Below are 19614 nucleotides of genomic sequence, written 5' to 3' on the forward strand. Positions count from 1 at the left end.
ATCCTTATTTCAATGCCTTTATAAAAGTGTCTATCTGGAGCAAGGTATGTAAGTTCCCCTTATAGTCAACAGAGATGTCAGTTTGATGCATTTATCTAACCAGAAGCACCTAGAGACATCTGAACTGCACAATTTACGGGATGGCATTCCCATACTGTGTTCCCCCCCAGTACGGGAATGCAATTAGTACAGGTATAGCTAATTGTTTCAGCATGTGCTATGAAAAGCATTCATTTGCCTTGTGCGGGCCCTTTGCGGAGAGGAAAGCATGGTCTTAAAATGCACTAGCTACCGGTTTGTTTTCAAGCGTAACTCAAAGCATACATTTTAGTTCATAAATCCCACGTCATTTGAAATCCTTGCTACTTAAAGACTGTCTTTTTCCTCAAAGCCCTCTGGACAGGGGGCACTCATGGAAAGGGAATTGGTCTCTAGCCTCACTCTGCCTGCTGATCTCTCAGATCCACGTTTGGACACTGGCACGGGCCTGTCTTGTCACACTGAGCTTGCATCAAAATGTCGAGATTCTTTAACTGAATAGACATAGTCTGGCGGCTTTCTGCATTCATTGCACCAGTTTTGCAAACTAATTACCAAGTGTGTGCTAGAAGATTGTTTTTTCATAGTTGTCCTGGGGTTAAACCACGACAATAGTGTCTTTTATTAATTAAAAAAGATGTTCCTTTGTATCTGAATAACATCATCAGTAATTTCATCACACCGACATTCTCAGGTGGTTTCAGGTGGGCATATAAAAACCAAAATCTTCAGTCCTTTGCAACTATCTCACAGGCGTGTAGCGACTCTTAAAGAGAAGCAGTTACCTTTTAGTGTCAGATGGCCACCTGGCCAGCCACCGTCTTTTACCCATATCAGCATTACCAGCAACAACCTTCCTCTTCACTAAGTGCCTGCAGGATTCATTTAGAAACTCAGCAACCTTTATTCACGCTCCTGGAGAGTAAAGAATATGCCCACAGACAGCAGTGCCACGAACTGCATCGCACTGACCCACCAGTGTTTCATCTCTTGGAGCTTTTTCAGTGTCTGGGCTGATTTGGCACCTTCTCCAATGAAACTTCCAAAATGGAAGCTCAGTGAATGCCAGCTGTGGTTATTTTCTTTCCTAGGAGGCAGATATCCATTTCTAAAGGGACTAGACGGACACCGCCAGTTTCATGTTCAGAGCTCACCTACACAGTGCGTCCATTGCTCAGCTGGCCAGTGGACGGCTGGATCTGCTGGTCATGACTGCGTGGAGCTGGACTCCAGCAGGCTACTGATGGGCGAAAGTCCCCTTAACACATCTCTCAGGCTCCACCCTTCATGCTTTGATGTCATCAAATGTATGAAACAGTGAAGTTCACAGTCAGGTCTTTTGAATTTAGATTGCAGAAAAACATCGTTCAAGAAATGTAGGTTTCCTTGTCCACATCATATTCTGGATTTCATGGCATCCATGAACCAGAAAAAGCTGTCTCTCATGGTATAGTTCTATGGCCCCCATACTCCCTACCAGCTGAAGCTCTGACAGAAGAGATATCCCCTATATCAATAAACCATGTGTGAAGAACTGCGGGGTAGAAATAGGTAACACAACGTCAGGTGGAGTGCCATGAGTTTCTGCTCCGGCTTGGAAACATCGGCTAGGCAAATGTTCCTGGAGGCATGAGTAGATCACAGGGTGACTATGAGCCATGAATGTGATACAGGCAAATGCATTCTTGTGTGTTGGGCAAGATATTTCCGTAGGAAAGGCAAGCATTGTGCAAAGCCCTGGTGAGAACTCACCTGTACCACTAGGGACATTTCTCATTCCTCAGGTTCAAGAAAGACAAATACCGTCTGAGGCAAAGACTCAACAGTTGATTAGGGGCACGGAGGGCCTACAGAAGAAGACAACGACTAGAAGGAACAAGACAAAGGCTGAGAGGGCTGTCATCGCTTTCAAGGAAGGTATCAAGGATGAAGGCCAAAGAAGGAAAAGGAAAAGTGCTATTGAAGTGCAAAAAAAAATATGGTAAAGAACACAAAACAATTCAGGACTTCTTTCCAAGAAGAACACCTCACCATAAACAGTGCAGTAGCAAATGTCACTTGGTGCGCTGGTAAGGAATGGTGAGGAAATCATGCATGCTCTCTAAATCTCTGCAAAGTTCATGCAGAGGGAACCAAAACCCTTTCACCTCTGGCATCACCACAACCAAATGAATCTATATGGTATAAATGCCCTTATTTACATAGCCTGAATGTACATACCAATTTTGGCACCAATGTCCAAAATGACAAGAACAGTACCTTTCTTACTCTTTTCAGTACTCAAAATACTAAATCCTAAAGGAAAAAAGAGATTTGCCAGGGTTTTAGATAAGATTTGAACATCTGCCCACAAATCAAGGTAGGCAAATAACTCTCAGAGAGGTTAAAGTCACAAAAGAGCCCTGAAAGTTTTACTCCGTGGCTGAAGCATGTTTTGTATCCCATGGCCACCAAGGGCAGGGACAGCCCCCTGGGCCTGCTGGGCACAGGGACTGCCTCACAGCCAGCACCCCAAAGGCCTTCCTCCGAAAGATGCTGGGAGGAAGGGTGGCAGGCAGGGCTGTGCATGGGGGGGCCCTGTCACCCCCATGTCACCGTGCCATCACCCGGCAATGCAGCAGTCAAAATGCCCCAGGGCAGGATAAAAGGGGCATCCTCCCATGTCCTGCTGCCAGCCTGCCCGGCTTGGCCATCAGGACAGAGCTGGCCCGGGGGCATCATGAAGACATCTGAGAGGAACTCCTTGAGGAGCTGGTGGAATTACTTGGAGGGGGCTGAGGGAGGAAGACCGAAGGCTGGACGAGGCTGCTGGAGGTTCTCCACTGTAAGGCCAGCTGCCAGTGGGGCCACGTTCAGAGCTCATCTGATGGAGAGAAATCCTTTTCAGCTGGATAGCAGTGGCAAGACCAGGAGAATGCCTTCTTGAGGAGCACTGCAGAGCTCACCATCCTCATCCCCTGCAGAGCCAGGGGCAGCAGCCGTAAGAAATGGGATGCACAGATTTTGCAAAGGGTCCCAGTGCTTTGGGGCACCCACTGGTGTCCTGCCAGGCACAGGAAGGACTCTCGCCCCCGAGTTCAATCAAGCCGTGTGCCTTTTGCCACTCTCCGAAGCCCCTGAGATGGCTCCAGGTTGAGGGAGAATAGGGGCTGGGCATCCCCTGGGAGATGTGACCAGCCTGTGGGATGAGGAGGCAGGTCTTGCTCACATGCTTAGGGAATAGTTGATTGCCAGTGCTGGGGTCAGGAAGCAATTTTCCCCCGGGGCAGATCGGCACTGGTCCCTGGGGTTTTTTTGCCTTCCCCTGCAGCATTGAGCATGACCCCTTGTCAGGGCTCCTCTCGTCCATTTTGGCTAGGTTACTGCCTGCTGCTCATGCACCACGAAGATGGCCTCTCGTGCCCCGCAGCTGGGGGGAGGAAGGCTTTTTTCCCCCCCAAGGTGGGCTAGCAAGTGTCCCTGGGGTTTTTTTGCCTTCCTCTGCAGCATTGAGCACGGCCCCTTGCCAGGGCTCTTTTGGGCCATTTTGGCTAGGTGCCTGCTGCTCCTGCTCCATGAAGCTGGCCCTTGTGCCCCGCATCCAGGGGAGGAAGCTTTCTGGACTCCTAGGGCAAGCCCCCAGGGATTGCTTCTTTTCCTCTGTAGCATTGAGCACAGCCCCTTGTCAGGGCTCCTCTGGGCCATTTTGGCTAGGTTCTTGCCTGCTGCTCTTGCACCTCCAAGGCGCTACTTGTGCTCTGGCTCTCTCCGGCTCTCTTTACCTTTGCAAGTTTGTAGTGGGAGTGAGCTCTGCTCTTCCCTTGGCTCCCTTGCCCCAGCTGTTCTTGCTTGTGCAAAACAACCTGTGCTTGGAAGAGCTCCAGGGTTGCTGCACCATCATGAGCTACCACTTTTCAGCTCTCCCTGCAGGCAATACAAGCGCTGGGCAGGCACCAGAGCGCTTTTCATGCATCATTGTCCAAGAAGCACAGTGGAGCAAGTTTTGGAAGGCAAAAAGTGTGCTTGTCATGGATATGTCATACTTTTGAAAATACCCCACCGTACCACACACCTCCTCTTCTTCTTCTTTTGTGTGTGGTCAGTCCCGATCCTCATTCTTCAAGTTCTCACTCAAGCAGGGACTGCTTGGCCTGTATTCTTGCTGCTACTTTCTGCAGCTCCGTGACTTGCCCTTCCCAGACTGCAAGGGATGTTTTTTCAAGCTGAACTGAAGAATGCATCAGCCTGCTCCTGGCTACCCATGCGTGTTGTGTTAATGCTTGTGCGCATTGGCTCTGAAACAGATTCAGAAAAATCAAATCAAATAAAAGCAAATCCTGTTTCCACTTGTAACCTTTGTGGTATGTGTCTTTCAAAGCGTTTTTGGGGCTGAAAAACCCCTGGCATTTCAGGCAAATAACAGTCTCATCGTTATTTGACTCATGGTGAGTGCAGGGAATGGAATAGAATAGTTATGCTATGTTATGCCTAGAGTTATGTGTGACAAGCTATGACCGAGGTCTGAGGGGTCAATCCAGGAGAGCAGCTCTCTGCAGTGCAGGTCCCAGGCCCATCCAGGAGAGAGGGGCAGAGATGGGCACACCTACAACATGGCTCAGGCAGGGACTGAAGGCCTCAGGCTGAGCTGAGACACCAGGTCCCCTGGGCCCTTGGCAGGAGACGGTGAGGGTGGGGGTCCCAGGGGAGGCCGGTCCCAGCCATTGAGGCCTAGGAGCACCCCCAGGACCCTGGTAGTAGACCTGCACTGCTCATGTGTTCACCTTTAGACATTGATAGTTGGCCACTTTGGAGACAGAGTATTGGGCCAGATGGACCTTTGCTCTGAGGGAGTACTGTTGTTCTCAGGCTCGTTGTGTTTTAGTATGTTCTTCCAAGGGAAACAGCTCAGGCACTTCTAAAAATGTGTACGAGGAGTAAAAAAAAAAAAATCCATGGGGAAATGAACAGGTATTGCTCACCTCAAAAAGATTTGCAACCATTTAGTTGAGGAGCACATCCTGCTTCAGACTGAGGGCTTGATCCTTGAGCCTCGCTAGTGTCAGAGGTGTGGGTTTTTGCCATCCTGTGGAAACCCAGCTAAAGTGGATGAACACAGAAGACTTTCAAAAACCACACTTCACACATGCTTTTTGCACGTTTGCTCAGATGGTGAAATTATCTTGACACAATCCACAGCTCTCTCCCCCATCAGAAGGTACGTGCCTCCTTCCCACAAAGTGACAGAGCCAATGCCTAGGCTGGGACATGGTTACCCATTCAATCCCTTCTGCTAGTGCAGGGCTGGGAAGAAATGTCACATACTGTTAGGGAAAGGAGAAGGTAGGAAGACGAACAGAACAGAATATTTCCGTTGGAAGGGACCTACAACAATCATCTAGTCTAACTGCCTGGCCACTTCAGGGCTGACCAGAAGTCAGAGCATGTTATTAAGGGCATTGTCCAAGTGCCTCTTAAACACTGACAGGCTTGGGACATCGACCGCCTCTCTAGGAAGCCTGTTCCAGGGTTTGACCACCCTTTCGGTAAAGAAATGCTTCCTCATGTCCAGTCTAAACCTCCCCTGGCACAGCTTTGAGCCATTCCCATGCGTCCTGTCACTGGATCCCGGGGAGAAGAGCTCAGCACCTCCCTCTCCACTTCCCCTCCTCAGGAAGCCGTAAAGAGCAAGGTCGCCCCTCACCCTCCTTTTCTCCAAACTAGACAAAAAGCACATGTAACCACCCAGATAAGGCATCTTAAGCCACAGCTGAACTTTACCTCAGGATGCCACTCAGGTGAACAGCCGCGGAAGTTACACCTGGAGAAGGCATGTTTCTTGTGCTTTGCCTCACCACATCGTCTCCCACTCCCCGGGACCCCTCCCTGGCCCACGTCCAGGGTGATGAAGACACGAAGCTTTGGTGACTTCACCGCCCAGGCCGTGTAACCGTGAGGAAGCACCTTCCCGAGCCACCCTCTCGCGGGGAAGCAACCGCGCCCGGCTCCGCCGCCTCCCCCCAGCTCTCCGTGCCCCCAGGCACCGCCGGCGCTAACGCCTCACGCCAACCGCCGAGCACCGCGCACCACGCACCCCTGCCTGCCGGGGGCTCGCCCAACCCGCGAAGCGCGGCCCCGGGCCGCCCGCCCGGAGCCGCGGCCAGGAGGAGGCCCGCAGGCGGGCCGAGCGTGCTGCCCGGGGCGGCGTTACATCTCCCCCTCCCCGGGAACGGCCGGGCCTGCGCCCGGGCCGCCCTCCTCCCTCCGCGGGGGCTGTGGCGGCGCAGCACCGCCAAGCCGCCGCGCCCCGGCCTGCCCTCTCGGCGCCGCGGGGCCTAACGGTGCCGGGCAGCAAGAAGCGGCTGGGCCGCAACGGAGCCGCCGGGCACGGGAAGCCGCGGTGGCGGAGATCGGCCTCCGCCGGCGCCTGGCCGCCCCGCAGCCCCTCCCCCTGCAGCGGCCGCAGAGCCGGGCGGGCGGGGGCGGTCCCCCCCCCGCAGCGCGAGCCGCCAGGCGCCGCCGCCGCCGGAGCGAGCCCCTCTGGTGTAGCAGCGCCCCCTGCCGGCTGGGCGGGGCGCGGAGGCGTGACGGACCGGGGCGGGGGGGGAAGAGCGCCGCGCCGCCGCGCCCCCCTGCTCGCCACAGCAGCGGCACGTGACTAGGCCCGCGCGCTGCCCTCTCGACGGGCTCCCCCCCACACCGGCAGGGGAGGGCGGGGCGGGGCTGCGCCCAGCGACGGCGCTTCCGGTTGGGCGGCGGGCGGGCCCGGGACAGCGATAAAGCGGCCGCTATTCGGCCGCGCGCCTCCGCCCGCAATCCCCCCCCCCTTCCCCCTCCCCCCCCCCTTCCCCCTTCCCTCCTCCTCCCCCTCCTCCCCGCCCCTCGCGCGGCCCGAGCCCGCCAGCGCTGCCGGCCCGGCCTGCTGCCGTCACCGCCATTGGCGGGGGTGCGCCCAGCCCCTCCCCCCGGCCCGGCGCCCCGCTGCCGCCCTGGAGGTGCCTCAACGGTGAGTGCGGGCGGGGGGGGGATCCCTCTCACCCCGCTCCGCTCCCGCCGCCGGCGCACGCACAGAGCGGCTGGCCGGGGCCCGGCCCGCTCCCCTCCCCTTGGGCACCGGGCCTGGGCCTTCCCCTTGTCCAGCCCCCGCCGCGGCGTCGCGCCGGGGGAGCGGGTGGCCGGTAGGGAGGGGGGTGGGGGTGGGGTGTCGCGCAGGCGGGCGGCGGTTGGTGCCGGCGCGGGCGAACAAAACCGGCGGGGCGTTAAGTGGCGGCGCCGCGCATGGGGAGGGGGAGAGGGAGAGAGGGGAGGGGGAGAGGGAGAGAGGGGAGGCGGCGAGGGAAGCCGCCCGGCGGGGCGGGAATGAATGGGCGGGCGGCGTGGCCCCCTGCCCCGGGGGGAGCGGCCCCCGGGGTGGGGGGGGGCGGGCAGAGGCGAAGCTGGCTGCCCTGGGAAAGCCTAGTCCACAGGCACCCCCTCCCCGAAAGAAAGTTAAAGCAATGGCCGGCTGAGCGAGGAGCAGGTGGAGCACGCTGCGGGTTCTGCTTCCCTGGCAGTGAAACGCTGCGAGACGCCTCGGGAAAGCGAGTTTTGCACGGGACGTGTCCCCGACTGGGACCGTCGTCTTCACTCGTGACGGAAATAACTGCGAGGAGGGACCGCATTGCCCATGAGATCGATGAAGTGGATGCAAACCAAAGGCTCAAAACACGTCACTGGGTTGCATCCTTACATCGTTCGGGATGGATGAAGCGAGTCGGCTGTTAGTGGCAATTTCGAGCCGACTTCTGAACTGAAGGAGGCTCATTTGTGTTACCACACTCACTTTTTGGGGCCTAGAGAAGGGCTGGGAGAGTAGTCGCCTGTAGTAGTTGGCGGAGGTGTTAGGAGGGTTTGATGCTTGACTGTGCAGAGGGGAGCTGCACTAGCTGATAACAGTTCAGCACTGTTAGAAGTAAGAGGGGTGATTGGAAGCTTGACTTGTACCAAGTTGTTTATAAATGAGGAATATAGAGACTTTGGGTTTCATTTTGCTCTTCTGTAAGCTCCCCTTGGACCTCATTTGCTTTCAGGGTAATGTAAATGGAATTCATAGCGTGGTGTCACCAAGATTCACAACCTTAGTTCACAATTCCTGACTAGAGTGTGTGCTCTGGTGGGTCCAGTGGCACTTCATTAGCTCAGGTTCAGCACTGCAGAAATAAGGTTTCTGGGGCCATTTTTGGAAGCTATCTATATGGAATTGTGAATCTGGAGTTAGAAAGCCCTATCAAAAGTACATGGAATTAATTTTTCCTACCCTGAATCTATCATAGGTACATTGATACTACTCTGCAGTTTAGAGTGTTGTTAGATCTTGTATTAAGAACTAATGTTGCTGTGTAGACTTGTCATTCTCTTAGCAAAGGTGCAAATCTTGCAAAATAGCTGCAGTTCTGTCCCCTTCGTGTTTAAGTCATTTGCATGTGCATCAAGTATTGTCACTTTTCAACTCTCCCCTGACTTGAACCTTTCCTGGAAACATGGGACCACGTAATACAGCCATTTTCTGCCTGGATCTGGTGTTTCACGTGTTCTCACAGTGTATTTCACCATTTCGGTGGCTGGTCAGGTCAGGGTGTTTGTACCTTTTTTAAGTGTGTAATTTTAAAGATCTGGTTCCGCAATCGTTGCTGATGGAACTTAGCCCGAATAGATTGGCTGGTAGCTGGGAGTTCAGTTGTGAGGATGCGGTCAGATTCCTGTGGACGCTGCTGGATTAGCAGGAGCATAGCACTGCCTGTTTTGTTCATGGTGCGTTGGAAGTGACCCCCTTACCTGCCGTTTGCGTTGTGAGGTGCCTGCTCTGCCGCACTGTGGGGATGTTTGTGTGCAGCTTCCTCTGGGAGCTAAACTTCTGTTTCTTGTCAGTCACAACACCGGGATGTAGCTTCAAGAGAAGCATCATGCTGCCACCAGACTGCCATTTACTTTTTGGCACTGCAAAAACATGTCATTTTTCCTTTTGCTTAAACACAGCAGTAGTCTGGATCTGCTCCTGCTAGTAGAGGCAATGATGCAGCTGTATGCAGCTTGCTTGTGCTGGGAACAAACTTTACCATTGACCCTCTTCACTGGTAGAGGATGCAGCTGAACTGTTTGCCTGCAAGAAACTTCTAAGGCTGATGAAAATGAACAGCCATCCTTCCTGTGCAGTGACTGATATAGGGAATCCAATGTGGTTGTAGGGAATCACAGAAAATAGAGGTCTTTCTTCTTGAGGGCTTTCCCAGCTCTGCTGGCATCATTGATGTGTGTTGCATGTCCTCATTATCTGCTTGTGTCTCACCAGGCTTGATTCTTTATTGAGAGGAAAAGAGATACAGATCCTTCTGCCAGTGAGAACCAAGACAGTCTGATTTTGAAGAATGGTATGACAGACTACTTGTTGCTGTGTTCTGAAATTCTACGTGTCATATTAAAAGCAACCTGTAATTTTCTGTGCTCACAGGCAGTCTAGATCTTTAACTTTGAGCCCTTCGTTGCTTCCCTCTGGTACTGCCTCTTGACAGTCACGGTTTATCCTCTGTAGAGGAAAAATGCAGGGATATATTAAATGGTGCAACACTGAGTGTAGAAAGTGTTTATTAAAAATAACCTGAAATGATTCGTGGATGTGTAGCTATGAAATTGGAATGGAGTTGAGAAGTGAAGACATCTTGTTAGCTGCCAGAGTCAGTGTTGTGCCATCCCCTGGGTGGATTCTTTCTTATACACAGTATCTCCTGCGCATTTCTTTTCTACCACTGGGAGGTTTTTGAGAGGCTGTAGGAAGTGTGGCTTAATCTTTAGTGGGATCCTCATGGATGATGGGATGCCGAATCCAGGAACTGGCTCTGAAGTGGCTGTACATGCTGGCTGGGAAGATACCAGGAGGTCTGTCTGCTCTGTGCGTTAGCTTAGGCCAGTCCTATTGCTCAGTCTAACATGAGCTCAACAGAGATTCCTGATGCTGTTTGTCTGCACTCTGTGGTTGCCCTGCAATATACGTAGCCAACTTCAGAATTTGTAGTTATCTCGTTGCCTCTGACTTGCTGGGTACTTTTTCTTTCTGCCAAATCATGACTTTGGCCTCTCGGATGCTGAGAACCAAGCAAGAAAAGTAGTGATGGTTGTTCTTTTCTCAGGTAGATATGGGTACTCATTTCCGATCCTTTTCCCCTGCTGTTTTTCTGTTCTTCCTGTGGTGGAGGAGATTATGGCCAGAACTGCAGTGTAGGGGACAAGAACTGGTGTAAGGATCTTCAGCATCTCTGTGGAGAGAGGAGAGAGCTGGCGGTAGGAACCTTTGTACGTAGGTTCTAGACATGTGTGAAAGAAGGGGGATGGGGAGAGGTGGCTGATGGAGCAGCAGTAGAGACTGGTGGTCCCACTGCTGAGATCTCTGGGTCTCTTCAAGCAGCTTTTAACCTGAGTGATGGACGTTGATCTATGTCACTCAGGTCAGCAAAAACCTTTAGTCAAGCTAAGAGCTGAGTTGATGCTGATGCTGTTACTGTGCTCGATATCTGTGGATATAGTGAGCTTGTAGACAGAAGCACTTACCTGTTCAGGTAGATTTCAGTGGAAATCTTCATGTCTCGGGAAGACTATGAATGAGTCTTGGCTGCCTTAAGCTAAAGGTTAGTATTGCAAACTCCAGAATCTTAGTTGAATCTTAGTACTTCGTCTTGAAGTGGAGACAGGATGCGGACACAGGACAAGCGTAAGTGCTGGGCTTAAGGCTTCTGCTTCAATTGTAATGTGTTCTCAGAATAGATAATTAGTTTGGTTTGGCTGTATCTGTATTTGTTTTCTCAGTGTTGCAGCCATGAAAAGTGAGAAAAGTAGGAGGGGATGCAGAAGTAGCGATTAAGGAATGTGGTGTGCTTTGTAGTCTTAAAGGAGCATGCAGCACAGCCTCAGCTATAGCCACTGTGGCATGGCACATCCTGTAACTGTGAGTCTGAGGAGGGGCAATGCTGAAGTGTCCTTTTTACAAAACAGGTAGTGCCTGGCAGAGTGTTCAACAAAACAAAGTGGCCTGGGGCCTGCACAGCAGTTATCTGTACTTGGACGGGTGGCAGCTTGTTTGCCTCTCCTAGGAGTCTTCAGGCAGGCTTGAGAGATACTCTAGTGGCCACCTCCTTTCTGCTGTGTTTCATGGGGAACCTGTCTCTCATGACAACTTGATCTTCATCCTGAAATTCGTACTTTTCCTCAAAGGGCTTCAGATGACTAGGGTGATGTTTGGATTTAGTATTTGGTCAAGTTCTCTGCAGTGCACGTGGGGCACCCTGCCAGATTGATCGCACTAGTTATTTTCCTTACCGTTTTTATGGGTTTAAGTTGGAGCAGTGCACAGCTAGGTCCCTTTGATGTCTGTAATGAAGCATTTTCGCAGAGGGAGCATGGTCCATCTTTTTTAGTATTGCCAAAAAAAGATGCCGCTGAGCACAGATTACATCACAGTTCATGCAGGTCCAAAGCCATGGGGACGTGGTTATTGACCATATGGTTTCTAGCCTGGCTGGCTCTGCTGGCATGGGACTGTTTAGAAAACAGTGACATGCTGTTTCTCAAACTTTCACCCGACTAGGCAAGGCAGGACGCAGCGCAAAACAAGTTCTGATGCAGGAGTTGACAGCAAAGAGAAATGTGAAGCAGGCAGTTATGTGTGACAAACCTGAGTATAGAGGAGGGCAGTAATCAGAGCTGTGTAGAGACAGTGGCATTTGAGCTTAAAGTGAGAAGGGATCAGGAGGGATTGACAGGAAAATCTTACAGACTAGGTATTAAGATATGTGCTAAGTGAACCAACAACATTTCAGAGCTTAGTCCTTCAGAAGTGTTTCAACAAACTTAAATTGACAGCGTGAGTTAATAGTGGCTCAGCACTGTTCAAGTTTGATACTAGTCTCTCAGTAACTATTCTAAAACTAGATTTACTATTCCATGGAGTCATGGCCTAAGGTGCTGCAATACCAAAGAGTTGTGTTGCTCAGTAGCATGCCTCAATTAAGTAGAGATTTCAGCAGAAGAGGCAGTTTCTTCAGTGACTGCCAGCTACAGTGTACTAAAGTTATAAAATTAAAAATGGTGAGTGATGGCAGTGTGAGAGAAAGTACCACCAACTCTTTAATGTTATTTCTTATGCCAGAGGCTTGAATGTCAACCTTTAAATGTCTGGAGATAAAAATGAGGAAGTGCCTGTAACTTCTCCAGTTCCAGAATAACCTCATGGTCAAAAAAGCTTAGCAGCAACTTGGACAATTTGTGGAAGGGAGCCAGGGACCTTTTCTCACTGTTGCATTTGGAAAGAAAATGGAAATTTCCATTGTAAAGTAAGATAGGACTGAATAAAACAAGAGGATGGGAGGTGGGGTGAAGCGTAGTTGAGAGGAGTGAGTAACAGAAAACTCCAGAAAGGGCAACAGTTAGGTGATGTGTGAAGAGGAGGGTTATTATGAAGAGGGTAGAAGAGATTGGCTGGTAAACTTTGTTGTAAGCTATGATAAATTCAGTTTGGAAAAGCCTTTTTTTGGTTTTCTAGAGAAAAGAAAATGGACAATTCAGGATTACCACCAATTTTGGAAGTGACAAATTCCCTTTCAGTTCTGAAAAAGTGATTAGTGCAGTATGGCCTTATTGTCCTAATTATGTTCTGCTGTGATTTGGTAAAAAACAAAAATTCTTTTTCTTTAGCTCATATCATCAATTCAGAATTTTTGGCTTTCAAATTGAAATCTTCCTTTCCTCCCGTCGCCCCAAATCCCCTAACCAAAAAATAAACCCTAATTCATAAAGACTTTAGGTCTTTTGGAGTGTTAAGACATGGCTTGCTTGGGGGTTTTTCAGTTGGCAAGTTGCTTGCAATTGCAGAGACGCAGACCACTGAGCACTACTATTACCTTCCTATTTTGTTTTGATCTTTTACAGGAATATAAAGTTTGTTATAAGGTGTTGGGAAGTTTTTTGTGGTCAACACCGAATGCGGTGTGGACTACATTTTGGGGTATCTTTTGTATGGCTGCTAATAGTGCTGGGAAGCTGCAACTTATACCCCAAAGGTCCTTCCACTTCCCTGTTTGTAGAGCAGTGCAATTACTTCTCATCTGTAGCTAGCCTGCGGTCGGATGCGGTTCATTTGTCTCATAGATGTAAAGCAGGATCCCTGTTAAAGCTTTGCCTGCCATGCTTCCCGATTGGAAATCTGCCTATTCCTGTGACTTAATGTGAGGTGTGTGTGCATAGTCTGTGCAAAGAAGTTGTTCCATGAGCAGCTGAGCTAGTGAACCTTTATTTCTTAGGGATTTGTGCCCTCTGCTCCTCAGCCAATCCCCCTTTCCCGTTTTTTTTTCCCCTGTATCCATGTCATCCTTTAGCAGCACTGTTGATGTACTTTCACTCTGTCCCTGCCTCAAACCCAAAGCAGCTCACCACTGTAGTATTTTTAATTCCTTCTCTTTTTCCCTAATTACAAGCTGAATCAGACACTGCTTGTTCTGCAGGTTGTAAGACTATTTGCATACTGACAATTCATGTACTGATTACAGGCTAAACAGCCAGTAACTGTTAAGTGAAATATTCAGCCTTAGCCTCAGTGTAGGAATTTCTTTCATTCTCTACTCAGTTCCTGATTTTCATGAAACTTGTAGAAATTTAAAATGAGACTGGATTGCTTTGTCCAATTTGATTGGCATTGACTGTAGTGCAATGTGTTTGTATAAGCCTCATTTCCATAAGAAACCAGGGTAAAAATGCTTTAGGAATAAATTAAGAAAACTTGGTTTGGATGCATATTCTTAGATTAGTTGGTAGTCTAATATATATTTAGACAGGAAAATTAATGTTAAAATGACACAAAAACTTTGTGTGTTTTGAAACAGTGTGTCTTACAAGACCCCCAAAATTAGGTTGATAGCTTAGCATGATAATCATCTAACATCTGTTTAATTTGAACCTAAAAGAAAAAGCCTGTGCATTTCACATAAATGTCCAAATATTCCTTTTCACCATAGAGATACCTCCCACATTTACGTGAAAATGACTTACAGAATATGGTTAGACTTGGTTTTGTGCTTATTGTAGTAGCTAATCCAAGTAAATTCTGTTGGAAATAGTGGAATCTAGCCAAATCATTAAAAATTATTTGCATTTCAGATGCTGCATTTCTGTTTGTGGTTTTTTGCTTGTTTTTGTTTGTTTGTTTTGATTTGATTTTTTTAAGGTCTTGCAAAAACAGTAATTTTGAGAAATTTCCATCTTTCTCTTTGGGGTGAGGCAAACAATGTTTTGAATACAGAGGGCTGTCAAGTACACCAACTGGAAAAAAAAGTCAGTGCTGTTTTTTTTTTAATAGTATTTTTGTTGTTATTAGGGCAGCAGATGAAATAATGGAATGGAAAAAGTTCTTTTCATAATGGATAAAGTCTTTATGAGCAGCAGCTTTTTTTTTTTCCATGTAATTAGTGAAAAGAAAACAGTGTTTAACAGATTAAAACAGAGCCTAGGCTTTAGGCTGCTGTTTCCTTCTTGAAATTTTTTTTGTCTTTGTCAAAAACAGTGAATTTGTTTTGAAATTTTATGATGAACGTGCAGTTTTGAAATGGCTTTATCTCAGTGGCACTATTTCAAAGTACTTTTTGTTTTCAGTTTACATGTGTAATGTAAATAAAAACACTTCAGATCTGGGAAGAAGAGACAACTGAGAAAGCAAGTCACATTTATCAAATGAAACATTAACTTAGCTCTTCATCACCTGGGTTCTTTTTTTATCATTTGCTTGCAGATTTTTTTACATAGCTAGGAAGGCCTATTGTTAAATATAAGCTTTGTTTTTCAAGTTCTGCTGATGTAAAATGATGTGCAGAAGTTGGAGAGACCTATATTTGGATTTCTTTATGAAGTAGTTAGTACCTATGCAGAAGATACGCTTTCTAAAATGAAGAGAAAAAAGCACATGTGGCTATTTAGGAATGACGGAGTTGAAATTAACATTGACAGCTAACTATACAGATTTTTTTTCTTTATTGCAGGAACTGAAGCTTGCTCTTTAGAAGGTGCAGTGCTGTGAAGACTGTTACTGACCATAGAAAGATGGACATGCTGCAGATACTACGTAAAACCACAGAGCGCTTAGAGTGTGATCACTGCAGCTTCAGAGGAACGGACTATGAAAACATACAAATTCATATGGGTACCATACACCCAGAGTATTGTGATGAAATGGATGCTGCTGGTTTGGGTAAACTTATATTTTATCAAAAAAGTGCAAAACTGTTTCACTGCCACAAATGTTTCTTTACCAGCAAGATGTATTGCAACGTATATTATCACATCACAGCACAACATGCAGCACCTGAGAAGTGGAATGAGGAGCGGAAAGAACAGGTAGAAGGAGATTCAGATTCCTCCAAAAAAAGTGTCACATTGGAGCCACAGAGACTTTCCCCTGAGTCGCGCAAACCTGCCCTTTCTCCTGAACTCCCCAAATCTGAACCTGTTGTTTCCCCCAAGCTTCAGAAATCATCAGTGTCCCCAGAACCCCAGAAGTCGGCTCAGGCGACTTCCTCAGAGCCAGAGAAGTCAGCCCAGGCCACGTCCCCAGATCCAGAAAAGTCAGCCCAGGCCACATCTCCAGATCCAGAGAAGTTAGCCTCAGCTGCATCCCCAGACTCAGAGAAGCCGTCCCCTGCTGTGTCCCCTGACCCACAGAAGCCATCTCCTGCTGTATCCCCAGACCCACAGAAGCCATCTCCTGCTGTGTCCCCTGACCCACAGAAGCCAGCCCCGGCTGTGTCTCCAGAGCCCCGTCGGCATTCCCCGGCTGTGTCTCCAGAGCCCCGTCGCCATTCCCCAGCAATGTCTCCAGAGCCCCGTCGGCATTCCCCTGCTGTATCACCAGAGCCCCGTCGCCATTCTCCCGCTGTGTCTCCGGAGCCCCGCAGGTACTCCCCAGCTGTGTCACCAGAGCCAAAGAAACCTACTCCAGCAGTATCCCCTGAACCACGAAGGTATGCCCCAGCTGGGTCTCCTGAGCCCCGGAGGCATCCTTCTCAAATGCGTAGGCCTGCTTCTGCTTCTTCTCCTGAAACCCGGAGGCCTGCTCCTGCAGTTTCGCCAGAGTCATGGAGACCTGGTCCGACTGTTTCCCCTGAGCCCTGGAGATCTACACCTCACGAGGTGCAGAAGTCTTCCACGGTTCCTCCCTGGGCTCCGAAGCCTGCCATGTCGGTGTCCGTAGAATCCCGGAGGTCTGCCCCTGAGTCCCGAAGGCCTGGCCCCGTTGTGTCGCCAGAACCTAGGAGGCTTGTTTCTGACTCGTGGAAATCTACGTCCTTTTCTGAATCCCAGAAGTCTACTCTTGTTTCTTCTGAGCCATGGAAACCCATCTCATCTGTTTACCCTGAAGGCTGGAAACCTGTTCTGTCCCCTGACACATGGAAGCATTCTCCCCCTGTTTCTCCTGAGCTTCGAAAGTCTAGTCACACCGTTTCCTCTGACTCTTGGAAGCCTTCTTTCTTTCCTGAGGTCCGTAAGCCTGGTGCTTCGGTATCTCCTGAATCTTGGAAACTCTCTGAGTCCCGGAAATCTATGTATTTTTCTGAAACTCAGAAATCCACCTCTGCTGCTTCGTCTGAGGTTCAGAAACGGGCTCATTTCCCTGAACCTCGGAAAAGAGCTCTGTTCCCAGAGTCTCGTAAATCGAATCCTACTGTTTCTACTGATGTCCAGAAACGTGCTGTCTTTTCTGAGCCCCAGAATCAGGTGTCTACTTCTGCTGTTTCTACTGAAGGCCAAAAACATGCCCTATGTTCTGAAGCCCAGAAATCAGCTCTTGTTTCTTCTGAAGTCCAGAAGCACGCCCTATTTTCTGAAGCCCAGAAACTTGCTCCCATTTCCTCTGAAGTTCAGGAGCCTACTTCCTTTCCAGAGTCTCAGAAATCCACTTCTCCTGAAATTCAGAAACATGGCCTCTTTACTGAGTCCCAGAAACCTACTCCTTCTGTTTCTCCCGAGACCCCTAAACAAGCTGTTTTTACTGACTCCCAGAAATCTGCTGTTTCCCCTGATGTTCAAAAGCATGCTGTATTTTCTGAGATGCAGAAGCCTGCTGCTGCTTTATCCTCTGATGTCCAGAGACATGCTGAAACTACTGTACCTTCTGAAATCCAGAAGAACATCCTGTTTTCCGAGCCTCACAAGTCTGCTCCAGGTTTTTCCTCTGAGCCCCAGACACCTAGTGAGTCTGGCGAGAGTGACTTTCTTTCTCACAGTTTAGATGATCAGAAACCACTGGATGATTTATTCTCACAGGATGAACAATCAATATTAGCCAAAGAATCACCAGAAGACATATTATATTCATGCCCCAAAAAGAAGCCCAAGAAGGAAAACCAGGAGAACTCAGATTCTGAACTAAATAGCAGTGAGTGTGGAAAAACAGAGATGGACTCGATGGAGATAAAGGAGCAAGAATCCAACAGCGACCAAGAGCAATATGATATGGAGTCATCTGATTACAGCAAAGAGAGCAAAATAGATGCAACTGCTCCCATGCAGCCACAGTGCGTGCTGCAGTTTACCGAAGAGAAAGAGGCTTTCATCTCCGAGGAAGAAATAGCAAAATACATGAAGCGTGGCAAGGGAAAGTATTATTGCAAGATTTGTTGCTGTCGTGCAATGAAAAAAGGTGCCGTCTTGCACCATTTAGTTAACAAGCATAATGTTCAAAGCCCGTACAAATGTAAAATATGTGGCAAAGCTTTTCTCTTGGAGTCTCTTCTTAAAAACCACGTTGCTGCTCATGGTCAAAGTTTGTTGAAGTGTCCGCGTTGTAATTTTGAATCAAATTTTCCCCGAGGCTTTAAGAAACATTTAACCCATTGCCAAAGCCGTCATAGTGATGATACACCTAAAAAACACTTGGACAGCCTTGAACCTCTTGAAGAACAAATTTGATCTGTTTTTCCCTTGTGCTAGAAAAGCTGAATTTACAGAAGTGTTCAAAAGTGTTGCTGTATGTTAACCGAGTAGTTTAGCTGATCTGACAAGTCAGAAGATGCATGGTTTATTGTACTATGTGTAACTTGTCTTATAGCTGTATTACTGAAATGATTTACTTTTGAAAGTCATTTTAAATACGTGTTCATGTCTTTGTATTACCCATCGGTAGAGTCATATTTTATTTTTCAGATGTACTATGTTTTTGAAACCAAAATGGATACAAATTAGTTTTTTAAAGATTTGTAAAACGTACAGGCAATTAAGGACTGGAGTGGCAAGCAATCCATATATTCCTGTGAAGACTGAACTTGTTTTTTCACATTTGTTAAATGTCATATTTTTCAAAATGTTTTTAATGAAATTCTCAGAATTAAAATTCTCACCAAATTGAATGTGAATGAGCCAGGCATGAGAAACTACCAATCCTTCTGGAATAATTCTGCCCTGAGGTTGTAATTGAGTGTATAGTCATTCATTGGAAATTTATTGCACTCAATTCTCTGACTGACTTGTCTCAGATTTAGAAGCATCAAGGTACTTATTTTGTGACTCTGTATTTTGGCCATGTTTTAAGCATGTACTAATATACCTTAAATTGATGGATTAACGTCAGACTATGTATAGCTCAACACTTTCTCTTGATGATTCAGATGTTTGTAATGTCAGAAAACCCCTAAATTTCTTGTATTTGGTGAAATGTTATGCTTTAATCTTTTAACAATAAAAAGAAACCCAACCTGGCATTGGTCGTTTTTCTTTTTTTCCAAGTCAAGAACAAAACCTTTCATGTTGAACATATTGTCTTTTAAGTATCTTTGGCAACAGGAGATGCAAAATTATCCTGGAGTTCTGCTCTGAATGCTTCAACTTTCCAGTCATCAGCCTATGAAAGCAAGGTTAGTCTAAATTTCCCATCTGCTTCAGAAAAACACATCAGATGTAAACGAGGAAAAACATGGAAAACAGGAGTTTGTGCACGGTTATTTAGCATGCTTGCTTTTGTGCTATTTGCATATTAACTGTTCAAAAACCGTAAGTACTTTGTAATTCAGCAGGAGTATAGATTTTAAGTGGAGGTAGCACAAGGAAAGTTTCATTCTCCTCAGGCTAAATTGTGCCTAGACTTAAGGTATTGCAAATGTTGGCTTAGAATATGAAGCTGGTAGTATAAAATAAATCAAAAAATCTCCAGGTGTCAGCTCCTACCTAAGAGGTTCAGATTGATTTCATTGAAGCCTGTGTGTGATGTCTTCTGTGTTTCAGGAGGATTTCTGGAAGGAAGGGAAAAAGCATTTAAAGCTCTACACTTAGGTGACTTCTCAGTGCTGCCGATTAAGAGCAAGCTTTCTTGCAGGGTCCTCTCACACAGGACCAAACCCACTCTATGCCCTTAAGTCAAGTGCCTTTGTTTCCTTTCATGGGGTCCAGACTAGAATTCTAGAATATTTTTTTTCCTAGGAGTGACTATAGCTGAAGCTGAAAGAGAGCACTTGACTATTAAGGCTCTGCTAGCATAGTCTTACTTTGTATAAAAGCTGCTTTTCTCCTCTGGTATCATTTCATCACTGTTGGCAC

At 47.9% G+C, this 19614-nt stretch overlaps 2 protein-coding genes across 3 annotated transcripts in view; one reads left to right on the plus strand and one right to left on the minus strand.

Annotated features, from left to right (window-relative positions):
* The window catches only part of LOC127023894 (F-box only protein 36-like), a 23352-nt gene extending 12724 nt beyond the window's left edge, over positions 1-10628 (minus strand). The window contains exon 1 of the mRNA XM_050908601.1: positions 10597-10628. Within this exon, the coding sequence (XP_050764558.1) occupies positions 10597-10628 (32 nt within the window). The remainder of the gene's footprint in view (positions 1-10596) is intronic.
* CHAMP1 (chromosome alignment maintaining phosphoprotein 1) lies at positions 6960-18780 on the plus strand. 2 transcript variants are annotated; one of them, XM_050914769.1, is made up of 2 exons: positions 6960-7021; positions 15069-18780. In XM_050914769.1, the coding sequence occupies exon 2, from the start codon at positions 15130-15132 to the stop codon at positions 17992-17994; it is 2865 nt and encodes a 954-aa protein (XP_050770726.1). In that variant the 5' UTR covers positions 6960-7021; positions 15069-15129; the 3' UTR covers positions 17995-18780. The 2 variants fall into 2 exon arrangements, with proteins under 2 accessions (XP_050770726.1, XP_050770732.1); XM_050914775.1 differs by lacking the exon at positions 6960-7021 and adding an exon at positions 9376-9422.
* Positions 18781-19614: the final 834 nt, after the last annotated feature.

The sequence above is a fragment of the Gymnogyps californianus genome, chromosome 1, assembly GCF_018139145.2.
Source record: "Gymnogyps californianus isolate 813 chromosome 1, ASM1813914v2, whole genome shotgun sequence".
NCBI lineage: Eukaryota > Metazoa > Chordata > Aves > Accipitriformes > Cathartidae > Gymnogyps > Gymnogyps californianus.